Source organism: Oncorhynchus clarkii, chromosome 19 (assembly GCF_045791955.1).
Source record: "Oncorhynchus clarkii lewisi isolate Uvic-CL-2024 chromosome 19, UVic_Ocla_1.0, whole genome shotgun sequence".
Classification (NCBI taxonomy): Eukaryota; Metazoa; Chordata; class Actinopteri; order Salmoniformes; family Salmonidae; genus Oncorhynchus; species Oncorhynchus clarkii.
The window spans coordinates 41,131,347-41,148,092 of record NC_092165.1 but is presented as its reverse complement, the minus strand read 5'-3'; the positions used below and the strand labels follow the sequence as shown (position 1 = coordinate 41,148,092).

Below are 16,746 nucleotides of genomic sequence, written 5' to 3'. Positions count from 1 at the left end.
CTTTGTGGCTGTGGTAATTAGAGACGACCCTGCTGCCATGTGTTGTGTGTTCAATGTTTCCCCTAGGCATCATTTGCACCTTACAGGACACTGGGTAGCAGTATGCCCATAGTTGAGGAAATAGTGTCCTCTAGTGGTTTGTACAGTGATCTGCATAAACAGAGGAAAGGGTCAGAAAATGTTCCCATTTTGCCATTATTTACAGTAAAAAACGAGGCCTATACCAACTTGATACTATGACCATGTTGAAACAAGGATAGTATCAGAAAATGTTGCTGATGGGCTTTTCTGTATGCTAAAAAAAGAAGAGTAGGCTGCCACTGATTAGATGACACGTAAAAAGTTACCAGATAAAAATATCTTATCTAAAATTGTGCCTCTTTGATAGAGCCAACTTTATCAACATTTGAGAATGAAGATGGTTAATGTTCGTAATGAGGAATGATGCAACATGTCAGCAACTATGATGAAAGATGGCCTCAGTGAAGTGCAGTAATACTAGTTGTCCTGTGAGGGAGCTAGAGACTCAGCCAGGGCATCTCAGGCTACTTATGTCCAAAATAATCCTTGGCCTGCTGTCACTCAGAACTGGAACCTCCTTCCGCTAGTGTTTTAACATGGTCACCATTCTGTAAAAATACATCTGCTTACCTTTGCAAAGCCTGTCTTAACGTAGACGTGTTCCTGAGTATTATCTTTCAGAAGGCTTTGGGAGCCTTAACGTAAGCCTCACTCTTTACAGTAGAAGTGATTTTGATAGATATCGGCAATAGACATTTAATAACCTTTACACGTGATTATCAGTTGACTCATACTGTTGTAGAATTTCTAATGTATATTTCCCTGGCAGGGGAAACACCTAAAATAACGAGGTTCACCCAGTGTGATGCTTTAAAAAACTAAAAACTACACGTATGGCGAGTCCCTACACAGAACTAAAACCAAACAAAGACAAGCAACATTTGTTTTTAAACAAATTGTTTATTTTTGCAAGTAGGTATTGGGAGCATCAGTGCGAGCTATGACCTGTGTACAGGGTTAGGAGACGAAATGCACTGAACAGGCCCTTAGGTGAACAACAGAACCCCTCCCAAATGTTCAAGAAGGAAGGTTGGTGTCAGGCAGGTACATTACAGCTGTTCCAGAGCATGGTCTATCTACTTACTGTCGGCACTGACTGGGCACTGTGGGAGGAATGCTACTGTGAGATGCCCCTCCTTTACCCTGCTACTCGATGCTAATTGGAAGTTACAAACAACGCCATTGAATGACCACCTGTTATGGTCTCACATCTGTCCGACTGCTTCTGGCTTCATACTACCAAGGTCATGTTTTTACCCTCCACAGAGCATACCTCACATCTGGAGGGGGAACCTCTGCAGTCCACCAACAAGGAAGAGGACAGGACACCACATCTGTAGTGTTCCTGTGTGCATAGTAGACATGTGACTATGTTATTTGGCTTCTCAGTGTAGCTGAAAATAATAACTTGTGACCATCTCTTCAAACTTGTTGATTCATTATGCAACTTGTAGAAAGCCATGGTAAGAACATTGCTAACATGTCATTATCATGATGCTCACTATCATAACCATGAAGCTAAGATGGTCATTTGTATATATAGTGTTGAGCTTCACTCTACATATGGGCAGAGTCAAACTAGCCAGAATCTAAGAACAGTCCACATATTTGTTTCTAATTCTTCATTTTCAACTTATTTCCACCTTGTTGTCCAACTTTAAAGTCTGATTTTATCTACACAAGTATTTGACCAACTTGATCCATCTCCACAATTTTATTTGCTAAATTGGGCATTGCACATGATAATATCCTTGTGAGATTGAGTATACTCAAACAGCTTGCTGTCATCCAGAACAGTCTTTTTATTCTACAATAGCAGTTTGGTTTTTAGTTTGTTAACAATGACACTTTGGGCTGCAGGAAGCATCACAGAGAAAACTCTTTTTATATTTGGTAATTGGTATGATCCATAATGCAGTGACTGTGCCCAGGTTTGGAAGTGTACAAATTATTGGATAACACCCAGCATTAGATAAAGCTACAAATTCAAAAGTGCACATTGAAAACAGTATTGGGGTGTGGGACAAGTCCAAAGACAGCTCGCAGGTGAGAGTGGATGTGTGACTGAGTGAGTTACACTTCAAAAAGCTAATAACTTGCACTGGAGATGAAGGCCTTACTGATATGAGACACCCAGGTTTTACAGTACAGTTAAAAAAACCATTCAGTAAAACAATGGCATAATTAAGGCTAAAGCAACAATGGTGAGGACAATATGTATTCGAATACATTCATTGTCATGGCCCACAAGTTTGAAGCCAGCGGCCTGTTGTTGCCTGTTGTTGGTAACGTCATAAAAAAGAAGGGACTTATGTCTCAGTATGAGCCAGTGTTGGCACATTCAAACACACCCACGTGACCCAGCCCACATGCACCCAATCGTTACAATAGAGAAAAATATATTAACATTTTCATTAGAAAACTGTACAAGGGCCTCAGCGTAGTAAAATACTTCTTAAGAATAAAAAGGTGGAAAATAATCAATGTGGGTTACAATTCTTTATAGTATGCACAATTATCTCCCTCGCTTAACAATTATTAGAATTTTGTTTTATCTAGTAAAAATATTCCCAGAGTTTTACTGGGAGCCCCAGGCACTGGAATACATCTCTGTACAAGAGGAGAGAAAAACGTGTTTTCTTTAAAGATCTGTTCCCTGAATTCATGAGCAGAGTTCAGCTCACCTCTGGAAAGGCTACATGTTCTGGATAGCTTTGCAGATCGGATCAGGGCTGAGGAGCCAATGGGGAGCACTTAACTAGTCATTTATGAACCTCGCTGGCTCGCTCGTCCTCCCAGACAACAGTCCAGCTGTCTTGGCTCTGTGAAAATCATGCACCTCAGAATCAGACCGTGAACCCCCACCCAATCTGCTCTTTGTAATCCGTTTGGAGTTTATGATCGATAACATGGGGACAAAATGTACTCCAGCGACCCGTTCTGTAGCCCTTTTACTTGAACTGAGCAGTCATTTTAGCTTGCACAGTCCAGAGAGTTAGCTCAGTTGAAAGCTGATGGCTGGCAGCTGAAGAGTATGTTGGATTTCTGTGGTTGTGCCTTAGGTCCAATGTGCTCCACGTCTCTGTGTACACCATGCCACGGTGGCCATCCAGAGGACCAGAAGCCCAAACCAAACACTGTGATGGACCACTGCCTTCAGGCCAATCGCCACTGAAATTTGGAACACACTTGTAGTACACCATCAGCTTTGGGATCTTTACAGTCCGGTGAAGAAAAAAAAACTTAAGAGCACTAAATAGTCTGAACAGTTTCACAGCATGTTGGCCCTCCTGCTTCATCCCTTCCCCCAGCCCAAGGTCCCCCAGCTTAGTCGATGGGGCCCTGGAAGATGAGCTTGGCATAGCCCTGAGTGAGGCTGAGCTGGGTGGCACAGAATGGGCAGGCGGCGTGGAAAGCGTGGGTGCCATGGGGCAGAGGGATCTCGGCCCAGTACTTTGCCGACTTCTCCGAGCACACGTGTCCGCACGGCACAAAAGCATGTGTGGGGGCGCCCACGTCCACGTAGAAGGCGGGCTCGCAGCCCAGCCACAGCGGCACGTACGGGCCCACGGTCCGGCACATGGGGCACTCCCGCTGGGCGTTGGGCTCCTGCTCCGAGCGATGGCCCCAGTTGTGGTAGCCGTGCACATGGCCACAGGCCAGGTAGACCCAGGGCTGCTTGTCCTCCAGAGAGGAGAGGGCGCGGCTGCGCTGCATGCTGGGGAAGGCCAGGGTGTTGAGGCCCACAGGGCACTGGGGCCGTGCTGCGTTGATTTCCTGCCGCAGGGCCTCCAGGTGCTTCTGGGTAGGCGTGTGGAAGAGGCCGTCAGCTGTGCGCCACAGCAGGGTGGCTCCACACAGGTCTACCAAGGATCCGTCCAGCAGCACGTTGCTCTCACACTCCACCTGCAGGGGGCAACACAGCACACACACAGCTCTAAACAGTGTACAAAACACTAGGAATGCTTGCTCCCTCCATGACAGACTGAACAGGTGAAAACTATGACCCCTTCTTGATGTCACCTGTTAAATCCACTTCAATAAGTGTAGATGAAGGGGAGGAGAGAGGTTAAAGAAGGACTTTTAAGCCTTGAGACAAGGATTGTGTATGTGTGCCATTCAGAGGGTAAATTGTCAAGAAAATATTTAAGTGCCTTTGAAAGGGGTATGGTAGTAGGTGCCTGGCACACCGGTTTGAGTGTATATTACAAGAACCACAACGCTGCTGGGTTTTTCACTCTCAACAGTTTCCCATGTGTATCAAGAATGGTCCACCACCCAAAGGACATCCAGCAAACTTGACAACTGTGGGAAGCATTGAAGTCAACATGGGCCAGCATTCCTGTTGAATGCTTTTGACATCTTTTTTTTTTTGTACAATATATTAATTTGTGGCTTTTGACATCTTGTAGAGTCCTTGTCCTGGCAGGCTTTTCTGAAGGCAAAAGGTGTTCCTACTGTTTTGTACATTCACTATATTCAGTCAGGAGGGGAGAGACTGGGCTCAACACTAGGGTTTAATATTTTCCCAACAATCTACCAAGTTTCAATAACGGGAATAAATTATATTTATCCCGAGAGTCCTGTGAAATACCGCAAAAATAATTGAAAGCATTTAAAACCAAGATATGGTCACAATGCAGGGTTCTCCCTAAATAAGAGGAGCGCTGCCCCATGTTATCGTCTTGGCTGCACCAATATGTAAAGATTTCAGAGCAAATTAAACTGATATTTAGTAACGATAGTTACTCTTTGATTGCCAATGACATTGTTGTGAATTTCGAAACAGGCAGTTCATATCTCCGAGCGGTATGTTCCTTAATTAATTCAGCGCATTTCAGCAGTAGGTTATATCTCCACACAGAGCACACCCGGAGTATAGCTTGGTCAAATCATACAAACTTTGTCACAGCAGTCTAACAAAAGTCAAATGACCCAAGTTGCTAAACTTGCTAGATAACATCCTTCAACGAATGACAGAACATCTCCTATATTTGTCAAAATCGAGTTGATTATACAGATAGCAGATCAGCTCATGAATAACAGGGAGATTAGTGTAAATAGTAAGTTATCTTAAGAGACCATATTTTAAAAAAAAAATCCATATCTACGTTTGTTCACACATTCTCTACCAAAGATCTCATATGGACAGCAAGTACAAGACAACGCTGAGTAGTGGGGGACATGCTATAGGGGTATTTTGACATGCATAGGCCAGAGACATGCTTTGATAATGCAACCTATGAATCACAGAATAAAGTTACGAATTTTCACACGACACAGGAGTCAGGACTTTGGGTTTCAGTGGGATTGGAACTGGACAGCAAAACAGACTAGGCTCAGGGACAGAATTATAATTCTTCCTCATGCCTCATGTGTGATAGAAATACCTATGTAGTGAATTGTGCATAGGCCTACAAAATGTGTGACTATCTGAAAAATCACATCATCAGCTCAAAGAGGCACAAGTTATGTTATAGGTTATAGCCTACTGTAGGGTTTATTAACGGTTGCATGTGCAGTCCGACAGTGTCAATTATGCATGTGCTTTGAATTTATGGGGACATTGTGTGAAGTTTATGAGCTAGGGTAAAAGCTTCCATGCGACAACCCGTTTGGATAATGTGCTAGTGTATTTTTTGCTAATCTGTTGCTGCACATGTTTATTTTGTGGAATTGCATTAGTGCAACATTGTAGGATAATTTCCCATGTCCTGTCATTTTATTTTCTTGGGAAATGTGAAGAATGATCCCGGGACAGTCCAGGGATCCCAGTAACCCATGGCTGAGAGCACTAAGTATAGGGAAACTAAGTTAAGAGAATGCTACCTAAAACATCTGCTTCCTATATAAAAGTTGTATAGTGATAAATTTGGTTTCAGTATAATTGGGTATGGAATTTTATTTGTAAAGATGTAACCGTGTAACAGTTATGATGTTGAATGGCCTGATGTTTGTTAATGGTTCATTCCTTGACCTAAATGACTGAACAGATTTGGTGAGTGTAATGGTGGAGCATCATCAGTGCTACTGACCAGTTTGCCGCGGGTCTGAGCAGAGCGGGTCTCTCTAAGGGTGTAAACATCCCCACACACAGAGATCTCCCTCCATACACCCGGCTTGGACTCCTCCGTGAAACCACCCCTGGGGTGCATCACCAGCACGCCATTGGTCGTCAGCCCGTCCATGTGACCATCCGGGTTCTTCCACTTGGCGGCTTTTTCCTGAGGGTAAAACAGGAGGAAAGTCAGACACACAAACACATTGTAGTGAACATACATAACACTGGTGCTAGTATACATTGTGTGCTAATCTAGTTTACTCTGCTTGGAATGCTAGGCATGCATATGCAAACCAGGCTTTGAATCTTAGCAGGAAAACAAGAGGAGAACGAAAAAACATGCTAGTGTTCATTGTCATAAAATAGATACTGTAGCAAGAACATAAAAAAAAATATATATATATATTTTGTCACACTGGATAGGTGCAGTGAAGTGTGTTGTTTTACACTAGAAACATTTGTATCTGAATTCCAGTCAACCCTGCAGACGTTTTATCCCTGGGATAGTGCCCTCTGAGCCCAGTCTTACCCCCAGGAAGATGTTCTTGGAGGAGTCAAAGCCAGCAGCGTAGATGCGTGCGGTGTAGGGCAGGACCCGCTCACAGACGACACGGCAGGCAAAGCGAGAGATGGTGCTCTGGGTGATGGGCGTCTCTTCTCCCTCCTGACTCCCAGACACCGTGTCCGTCACCACAAAGTCTATGGGGCTTTCTGTGGAGCGGCCAATCTGCAGGACAACAGAATGCGCCCAGGTTAGAACAGACAAGCGCACCATTCCAATTTGAACAGCCATTTGTAAAACAGTTGTTTAGAAAGTGTTTGTTTTTAGGGAATGGCAGATACCATTTTTTTTTAGAGCCAATGTAGATTTGTGGGGGTCAAGAAGGCCAGTGGCTGATATTTTAGGCTGATACTCAATATCACAATTGAAAATGTTGATGACAACATTTTCCAGAGACAGCAATGTGTGCATTAATGCATCCATTTCTTTATCAAAACAATACATTTGACTATGTTTTCACCAATATAACGGTCATGTGTTTAAAAAAAAGGCACATCTCTTGATAACCTGGGTAAATGAAGATAGGCATATTCAATAAGAGTGTGTGCATGAATTGAGTTATCTAGCTTGTTTTGGCTGATCAGTAGAGTCTATAGTGCTACAGATGACTAACTTCCATTTGGGACTTATATTAGCCCAGAGATAAACAACATTTGCATAGAAGCATGACTCCCGCATGTAAGGACATCATATAGGCACTGCTGTTAGTTTGAGAATATAAAATAACATATATTCAATGTAAACGGGTCCAACGTAATGTCGTGATTTGTGATCACAGATGCTAATCCGTGATAATAATTTTTTCCCCAACTGTCAGGACACATCTCTAAACTCCGCTGCCAAGATGAAATTCGATATTACTCAATTGGCTAGTTCAGCGGTAAAGAAATGGGCGGGTTGTAATTTGATCCTACTGCTACGATTGGCTAGAGCGAGGCTATAACTTTGCTCCCGTTCCCATGTCTCTCCATTGCTCATATCACTTGGTGCTGTTGACTGCAACTATGAGATAACATTTAAAACACTAAAATATTATTTCTCTATTACGATAATGATCTAATTCGACTAGCAACGGTTAATTTATGGCTGCGATTTCGGTTGGTCAAATCAGCACACCAATAAATAGCTAACATTACACTACAAATCAGATGGCTCGTTGACAAAAATGATGCATGTTCAAAATGATAAACAGCTTTCGTTTGCGATCTAAATTGGCCATTAAGCGCCTATCTTTGCAGCATATTTATCCCGCTAACTAGCATTATAGCTAATATTGCTAGCTAAGACCACAGATGAAAGGGTTAGTTATCGTAATCTTTGCTAACAGGTCACATACCCATCTGCTTAGTTAGCGTGCTTATTGCAAGAAAAATGTAAAGAATATCAATATTCAGGTGGTTTATGCCTACTAGTTGACGATCCTTGCCATCATCTTACTCTACATATACAAAATATGATGCGTTTATGAGTTGTGTATGTGCACAATACTAATTAATGTCAAATGATTATTTGAGGCCGGGAGCATTTAACATCCAATGTTTATTTGCATTACTTATTTTTTTAAACTCCATGAAAAGGCTGCAAAAGTACATAGCCTCTAATTCATTTTCAAAGACAAGTAGGCATATCACATATAAAATATTTTTACACTGGCAAAATTGGGAAGTGGAATAAGAAAATAATTGTGCTGACAAGCACACTAATTACCATACATTTAACCCATTGTTAAGAATGAGAATTATTCCACTGATCAGACTAAATAAGTAAATAGATCATACAAACCTGCCCCTACACCCTAACCAAATTATTTGTATATTTATTTTCCCAGCTCTTGAATCAAACTTACACTTTTTAGTTCACAATCGGTTTGACAAAATTATTTTCATACTTACATGTCAGGTCACCCTACCAAACTTCCCTGCTAAAACATACTGTAGGTCTGTCTGCTGCCTTGTCGTTGTAACAGCCTAAATGCCAATCACCAAACAGGGGACTAATGCAAGTGTGGAGTAAATTGACTTTAGTATATGCTGTCAAGTAAGTAACAGCAACCACATATTATGGAAATTGTTCATAAAAACAACCCTACCATGCTGCTCTTTTAACAGTTTTAGAAACTCAGCGGAGAATGTTCTCTTGCTATTCAGCTCTGCTCTAATCTTGAGGGGCGTTTCTATAAAAACGCTCATCCAATCCCCTTGATCCCTTACAACTATCAATCATATGCTTAAATGTGGTGTGGTTCACAGTGCTGTGGCAGGACAATGGAGGTTCTGTGATGTTAATTTGCAGGCGCAGATGCTCAGATTTGAAAACGATTTGGAACATAGTTGAAAAGTTAATGCACCGACTATAGAATAGACTAATTAGAAAAATAAATGCAGTACTTTTCAATGTGTGAGATATAAAGAGATGTGAGCTTGAGAAGAGGTTCAAATGGGCCAATGTGTGAGAGTTGGCAGCAATGCTTATTATTAGTATATTAACTAAACTAATATTTGCAACAGGAGTTTCAATTTTGGTCACTGCCAATTCATCCATTTCTCAATACCGCACCTTTCAGTTGGAGAATGAGCTAGCTTGCTGTTGCTGATTTTCCCAGCTAGACATTCCGAGTGGCGGCTGGCATAGCAGCAGCTTTGCTATTTAGAGAGACTTTCGGAAAAGCCGATAAAGAACGGCTGAGACACTACAAAAAGCGAATATCGGCCCGATCGTTGTCTATGGTCAACGTCCCCAATCATGGGTAATTTCCTTCATAAATAGTAAATTAAACATTGGCTTAGACGCTGCCACCACTAATGACCGCAAATTCCCACAACCAGAAAATAATGGTATGAAATAATCTCATTGAATGGTCCAAAGACAGGAATGAACAGTGACTGTTAATGTATCAATATAAAAATGGCCTCCATCAGCTAGCTAAATACACCAACCAATAGAATTTGTATGAATTGTAATACAAAAAGATACTGATTAAATAATTATATAACATTTCAGCTTCACACAGAAAAGTCAATGCTTTTCCATCTCATTTCCATAATAATTGTGTTGGTATTTATCATCTCTCTGCTGGTTATGGCTTTCTGTTTACTTAGTGTCATTTGCAGAAACATGAACACAATAAAGGGTTGAATGTGAAGGTGGTGTCTGGAGCAGTCTCAATTCCTCTGGTGGGAGTAGAGCGGTCTGTGCTCTGGATTTAGATTAATGCTAGGGGGGTAGCAGAACACGTCTTCACTTGACGGAAGGAGAGCGGGGAGGGACTAAGAGAGAGACTGAATGCTATAGAAACACTGCCATGTAGCAAACAAATCCATGAGGCAGATTAGCACTTCATAAAAAATGTAAATTCTACAAAACAGACCGCAGTTGATTGTTGAAATGCAAAGTCAATGTCTATTACTAAGCAGATTGCCTTGTAAACTTATGAAAATTACACCGATTTTTAGGACTGACGAATAATATACCTACGGCAGGGTCATCTGCTAAGCTTAGACCAACAGAGTATCTGGGATGTTGAAACGGGCGGACTTACCTGAAACATGTCTGTGTCTTTGTCATGGCAGTACTCTACCACTACTGTCTGGTTCCTGGACAGAGTGTAGGAAATACTGTGCTGCACTTTGCAGTTCACCGCCTGCAACAGCAGAGGAAGCACGTCAGAATTGGCCTTCTATACCATGCAATGGACTGATACTGACAGTTCTTACACTGAAAGGGTTAATAGGATATTAAGCAGTCAAATGTAAATGACATTGTATGAGCTCATTAATAATGATTTCATAAATCTACTGAAACAAAGGGCTTCTTAAGTGCTATAGGGTGATGAAATCAGGGAAGCAGCTAACCCTAAAGAGCTTGCCGTCACCTATACAGTTAACACAAGTAAATAGTTATTTTAGCAGTAACGTCTTCCAGCATAATTTGAGAAGCGTTCGAGTTAAGGACACGTAAAATGACTACCATGTTAAGAATGGTATGTCCGTAAATCGGTAGACTGTTCTGATTAAGAAATCCTTGTTTGTGTTGCAGAGACCAATAAATAATTAAAGGAAATTGTTAAGATGCTACCACCCTCCTACAAATCAAAATGCAACATGGATGTCAATGTTCGTGTGCACACGTCCAGTCTACTTCTTGTCTGCGGCAGCACGACGCCCATATTGCGAGGATAAAAAGGTGTGAAACAGGTGTGCGTGCAAAGTGAGAAGACCACATCGAATCAATGTTTGGTTTTGTTTGGGAGGGGGGTGGTAGCATCTAACAATTGGATTTATTTATTTCGGCACTGCTCGCCGATGCAAACAACAACCTCTTAAATCAGAACTGTCTTCCGATTACGGAGATCCATTCGGACATTGGAAAAGTGTCACCAAACATGCAGACATATTCAGCTAGCGGGATACACGCTGCACCGGCAAGAAAGAACAGCACACAGTAAGAGGAGGGGGGGCGGTCTGTACATATTTGTAAACAGATGGTGCATGAAATCTAAGGAAGTCTCTAGATTTTGCTCGCCTGAAGTAGAGTAGCTTGTGATAAATTGCAGGCCACACTACTTGCCTAGAGAGTTCTCAGCTATACTTTTCTTGGCTGTTTATTTACCACCAGACAAATGCTGGCACTAAGACCACACTCAGTCAGCTGTATAAGGAAATAAGCAGGAAATAAGCAGACAAGAAACCAGTCACCTAGAGGCAGCGCTCCTAGTGGCCGGAGACTTTAATGTGGGGAAACTTAAATCAGTTCTACCAAATTTTCATCAACATGTTAAATGTGCAACCAGAGGGAAAGAAATTATAGATCACCTTTACTCCACACACAGAGACGCGTACAGAGCTCTCCCTTGCCCTCCATTTGGTAAATACAACCACAACTCTATCCTCCTGATTCCTGCTTACAAGCAAAAATTAAAGCTGGAACTCTGACTCGGTCTATAAAAAAGTGGTCAGATGAAGCAGATGCTAAACTACAGGACTGTTTTGCTATCACAGACTGGAACATGTTCCGGGATTCTTCCGATGGCATTGAGGTGTACACCACATCAGTCACTGGCTTTATCAATAAGTGCATCGAGGACGTCGTCCCCACAGTGATTGTACGTACATACCCCAACCAGAAGCCATGGATTACAGGCAACATTTGCACTGCCATATCCTTCGAGCGATTGTGGTCTACAGGAAAAGGAGCACTGAGCACATCCCCATTCTCATCGACGGGGCTGTCGTGGAGCAGGTTAAGAGCTTCAAATTCCTTGGTGTCCACATCAACAACCAACTAGAATGGTCCAAACACACCAAGACAGTTGTGAAGAGGGCACGACAAAGACTATTCCCCCTCAGGAAACTGAAAAGATTTGGCATGGGTCCTTAGATCCTCAAAAAGGTTCTACAGCTGCAACATCAAGAGCATCCTGACTGGTTGCAGCACTGCCTAGTACGGCAACTGCTCGGCCTCCGAGCACAAGGCACTAGAGGGTAGTGCGAACGGCCCAGTACATCACTGGGGCAAAGCTGCCTGCCATCCAGGACCTCTACACCAGGCAGTGTCAGTACAAGGCCCCAAAAAATTGTCCAAAACCACAGCCACCCCAGTCATAGACTGTTCGCTCTACTACCGCATGGCAAGAGGTACCGGAGTGCCAAGTCTAGGACAAAAAGGCTTTTCAACAGCTTCTACCCCCAAGCCATAAGACTCCTGAACAGGTAATCAAATGGCTACCTGGACTATTTGCATTGTGTGCCCCCCCCACCCCAACCCCTCCTTTTACGCTGCTGCTACTCTCCGTTTATCATATATGCATAGTCATTTTAACTATACATTCATGTACATACTACCTCAATTGGGCCGACCAACCAGTGCTCCCGCACAGTGGCTAACCGGGCTATCTGCATTGTGTCCCACCCACCACCCTCTCTTTTACGCTACTGCTACTCTCTGTTCATCATATATGCATAGCCACTTTAACCATATCTATATGTACACACGACCTCAATCAGCCTGACTGACTAGTGTCTGTAAGTAGCCTCGCTACTTTTATAGCCTCGCTACTGTATATAGCCTGTCTTTTTACTGTTTTATTTCTTTACCTACCCATTGTTCACCTAATACCTTTTTTGCACTATTGGTTAGAGTCTGTAAGTAAGCATTTCACTGTAAGGTCTACTACACCTGTTGTATTCAGCGCACGTGACAAATAAACTGATTTGAGACACAGAGGTGGGCAAATAATTTGAAAGGTGGGTATATGTTATAATACTAAACCAGAGTTCCACTCGGGTCTAAACTGGGCTAGGAAGTGTCATGCGTCTACTTTGTTCTCACACCATCAGATCAGCCATATGCCAGCAGTTCAGGATGGGAAATAATGCCTTCCGCAACCGCACCACCACTCGTGATGGGGACTCATTAGATGGTTGCACTAACCCTTCATTATATCACTGGACAAAAACGTTGGAAGGAATTCCTGGAATGGGACAGTAGGGATCAGTGTTCCTGTGAAGTAACACTTCCATGACAGTGACCATAAACTGTACTCTAGGCTCAGTCAACATAGGCCAGTCAATCAGATGAAGTCAGATACAATTCATACTCAGTCAGCCAGACCTGGGTAGAAAATACCAACTTTTCAAATAATCAAGGTAGTTGGATATAGTTTATAGAGTTAACTAAAAGTCAACTACTTTCTTTGATATTCAAATACAGGTCTCAGAAAAGCAAATTAAAATGTGAAGGTATTTTAATGACAGTAATAAAATGGATGGCTGACAAATATTTGATGAAGAACCAAATGCTTCATCAACTACAGTTACACAACAACAGGTAATGGAATTAGTCTAAATATATTAATAATATAGCCTATAATTAAATACACAAGGGACACGTCAACATTAGAGTAGAACACTTTTGCAGCTTCAGAATTACTAACAAATATATTTTCATAATGAGTGGTAAAGTAAGTTTACAACACTTTACATCAAGTTCTTATACATGTGTAGTAACTTAGTGATTACTACAAAAACAACATTGTTACATTACTTTGTAAATTGCTTTAAAATTGCATAATAATGGCGTGATTACATACATGGAATAAGGAAAAGTGACTATTCCTCATGTACAGGAGTTGAAAACACTCAGCTCATTGGGCAATTAAAATGGAAAGTATTAATAAAAACATGCTAATAAAATGTTGCTCAAAGTAATTACAGTTTTATTACACAGGTACAAGAACAGTTTAATGTTAGAAGTTACTTAGAATGTTAACAGTAACAAACTGTAGATTACAGCAAAAGACAGCTGCATCATGCTCGCCAGCTGGAAAACAACGACATACCAAAACATTCAAAATGGGTCCTGTTTTTTCATTGATTGTAGGGCAGTAACCACTAAATTCTGGTAGTTGTCACTTAAAATAAAAAAATGTTTTTTTTTTTTTTTACACTCGTACCCATATACAGGTTGGAAATGGCAGATTTGGACACTGATAAGCGCCTAAATTGGAACGCAGTGGTTGTACAGTAACATGCTATACACGACGTCAGATCTCAGGGTCTCTGCTTCACAGCTCTGTATGGGTTGACTGACAGACGTTCTGAACCATACGCGACAAGAACTTGCCCCCATCCCTACCGCTAATTTGGCAACTGTTGTCTGAGTAAGGGAAATGCTGTACATTGAGAGGACTCAATGTTTTTTGAAAGCTGTCAGGATTATAAATACTTCTTTAATGTCATACAAGCAAGCCAAATACCTGCACTTCACATTTCCACTGTAAAGTCCATGGAGAATAAGAGCACCTTCTCCCAGCTGCCCACTGCACTGAGGCTAGGAAACACTGTCACCACGATAAATCCACGATAATCGAGAATTTCAAGAAGCATCTCTATGGCTGGCCATGCTTTCCTCCTGCCTACCCCAACCCCGGCCAACAGCTCCGCACCCCCCCGCAACTACTTGCCCAATCCTCCCCAGCTTCTCCTTCACCCAAATCCAGATAGCAGATGTTCTGAAAGAGATGCAAAACCTGGACCCGTACAAATTAGCTGGGCTAGACAATCTGGATCCTCTCTTTCTAAAATTATCCACTGCCATTGTTGCAACCCCTATTACCAGTGTGCTCAACCTCTCTTTCGTATTGTCTGAGATCCCTAAAGATTGGAAAGCTGCCGCGGTCATCCCCCTCTTCAACGGGGGTGACACTCTAGACCCAAACTGTTATAGACCTACAGTGGGGCAAAAAAAGTAATAAAAAAATATATTTTCCACCATAATTTGCAAATAATGTGATTTTCTGGATTTTTTTGCTCATTTTGTCTGTCATAGTTGAAGTGTACCTATGATGAAAATTACAGGCCTCTCATCTTTTTAAGTGGGAGAACTTGCACAATTGGTGGCTGACTAAATACTTTTTTGCCCCACTGTATATCCACCCTGCCCTGCCTTTCTAGAGTCTTCAAAAGCCAAGTTAATAAACAGACCACTGACCATTTCGAATCCCACCGTACCTTCTCCGCTGTGCTATCCGGTGTCCGAGCTGGTCACGGTTGCACCTCAGCCACGCTCAAGGTACTAAACGATATCATAATCGCCATCGATAAAAGACACGCCCAATTTTTCAGTTTTTGATTTGTTAAAAAAGTTTGAAATATCCAATAAATGTCGTTCCACTTCATGATTGTGTCCCACTTGTTGATTCTTCACAAAAAAAGACAGTTTTATATCTTTATGTTTGAAGCCTGAAATGTGGCAAAAGGTCGCAAAGTTCAAGGGGGCCGAATACTTTCGCAAGGCACTGTACTACCCACCACTGCGACCTGTATGCTCTAGTCGGCTTTGCTTTGCTTTATCTTTGCTTTATCTTAGCCAGGTCGCTGTTGTAAATGAGAACTTGTTCTTAACTAGTTTACCTGGTTAAATAAAAAAGGTGAAATATATATTTTTTATGAATCATAAAACTCGTGTCATAGTGTCAATGCTTATGATCACTATGATTTAGTTACAAGATGACATTGTATCATACCCTGGGTTGTTCTGAACAGAATGAGCCGGTTTGTCTATTGTGAAAACAAATCGCAGTGGAGTATGCACCGGAATGCACTCATGATGTCATTTTATGGTCACCAACACTACCATCGGTTTCTCAGAATTTCCCTGTGAAAGCCTAACAATATAAGATCACATTTTATAACTTAGCTAGTCATGTTGGCAATAGAACAAGCTTTCATATTATGCTCACCTGACCCAGATGTGGATTTATATTTATTGCGTAAACAGTAATTGTGTAAAGGCAGGGCTGGGTTTCAAACAAAACTACAAGTGTGCTTGCTCTAGTTCCTAAAAGGCACAGCATTGAAATTACTTAAGAACTGTGCGTGACCACTTGGAGACACCAGTTAGTCCTCTCACTCAAACCCTTGTTATTTTTTTGTGTTGTGTTATGTTGCACCTAACCCACATTTGAGGAATATTATCATGTTGCTGAATGTATCCAGAGTATTTTCAAAATGTCATTAAAATCAACAAATGTGGTGAAAAGTACGGTAAATATAAAAAAATGCACATAAAAAGCAACAGTTTATTCAGTGTTGTGTCAGGTGAACAGTTGTGTCCTAAACTTGTCTAATAATTTTCCTATTATCTCCAAACTGTTCCCTTTCAATTGCTAACATGCTTATGCATGTACTTTTCATATTTCTTTTGTAAGAAACCTGTTCCATATAGGCCAATTCCCACAAGTGTAAAGCATTCCACATTTTCAACACAACATTTGGCTACTTTAGATTGCCACATACCCAGTTCTAAAATCCCACACAACCAACTGAGACCTGAAGAGAGCGAGATCTAAACCGTTTGTTAGGGAACACCCAAAGGAACACACACACCCAGACAGACACCTGTAATTGAGATCAAGTGGGCAGATTAGGGAGCAGAGGCAGGATTTGAATAGGAGTCTGGTAGTGATCATGGGAGCTCCTCATTATCGGTCATTAGCACCAGAGTGTGCACAGACACGTGAGCCCAACTCAGTCAGAGCGCTTTC

General features: G+C 41.8%; 1 protein-coding gene across 2 annotated transcripts in view; it reads right to left on the bottom strand.

Moving 5' to 3' along the window:
• Window positions 1-961: 961 nt before the first annotated feature.
• Window positions 962-16,746, bottom strand: part of LOC139375204 (E3 ubiquitin-protein ligase pellino homolog 2-like) — a 46,281-nt gene continuing 30,496 nt past the window's right edge. For both annotated transcript variants that reach the window (XM_071116788.1, XM_071116787.1), the window contains exons 3-6: window positions 10,243-10,344; window positions 6,672-6,869; window positions 6,117-6,305; window positions 962-3,987 (exon numbers count right to left, since the gene is read on the bottom strand). In XM_071116788.1, coding sequence (XP_070972889.1) covers window positions 3,409-3,987; window positions 6,117-6,305; window positions 6,672-6,869; window positions 10,243-10,344 — 1,068 coding nt within the window. In that variant the 3' untranslated portion in view covers window positions 962-3,408. The remainder of the gene's footprint in view (window positions 3,988-6,116; window positions 6,306-6,671; window positions 6,870-10,242; window positions 10,345-16,746) is intronic.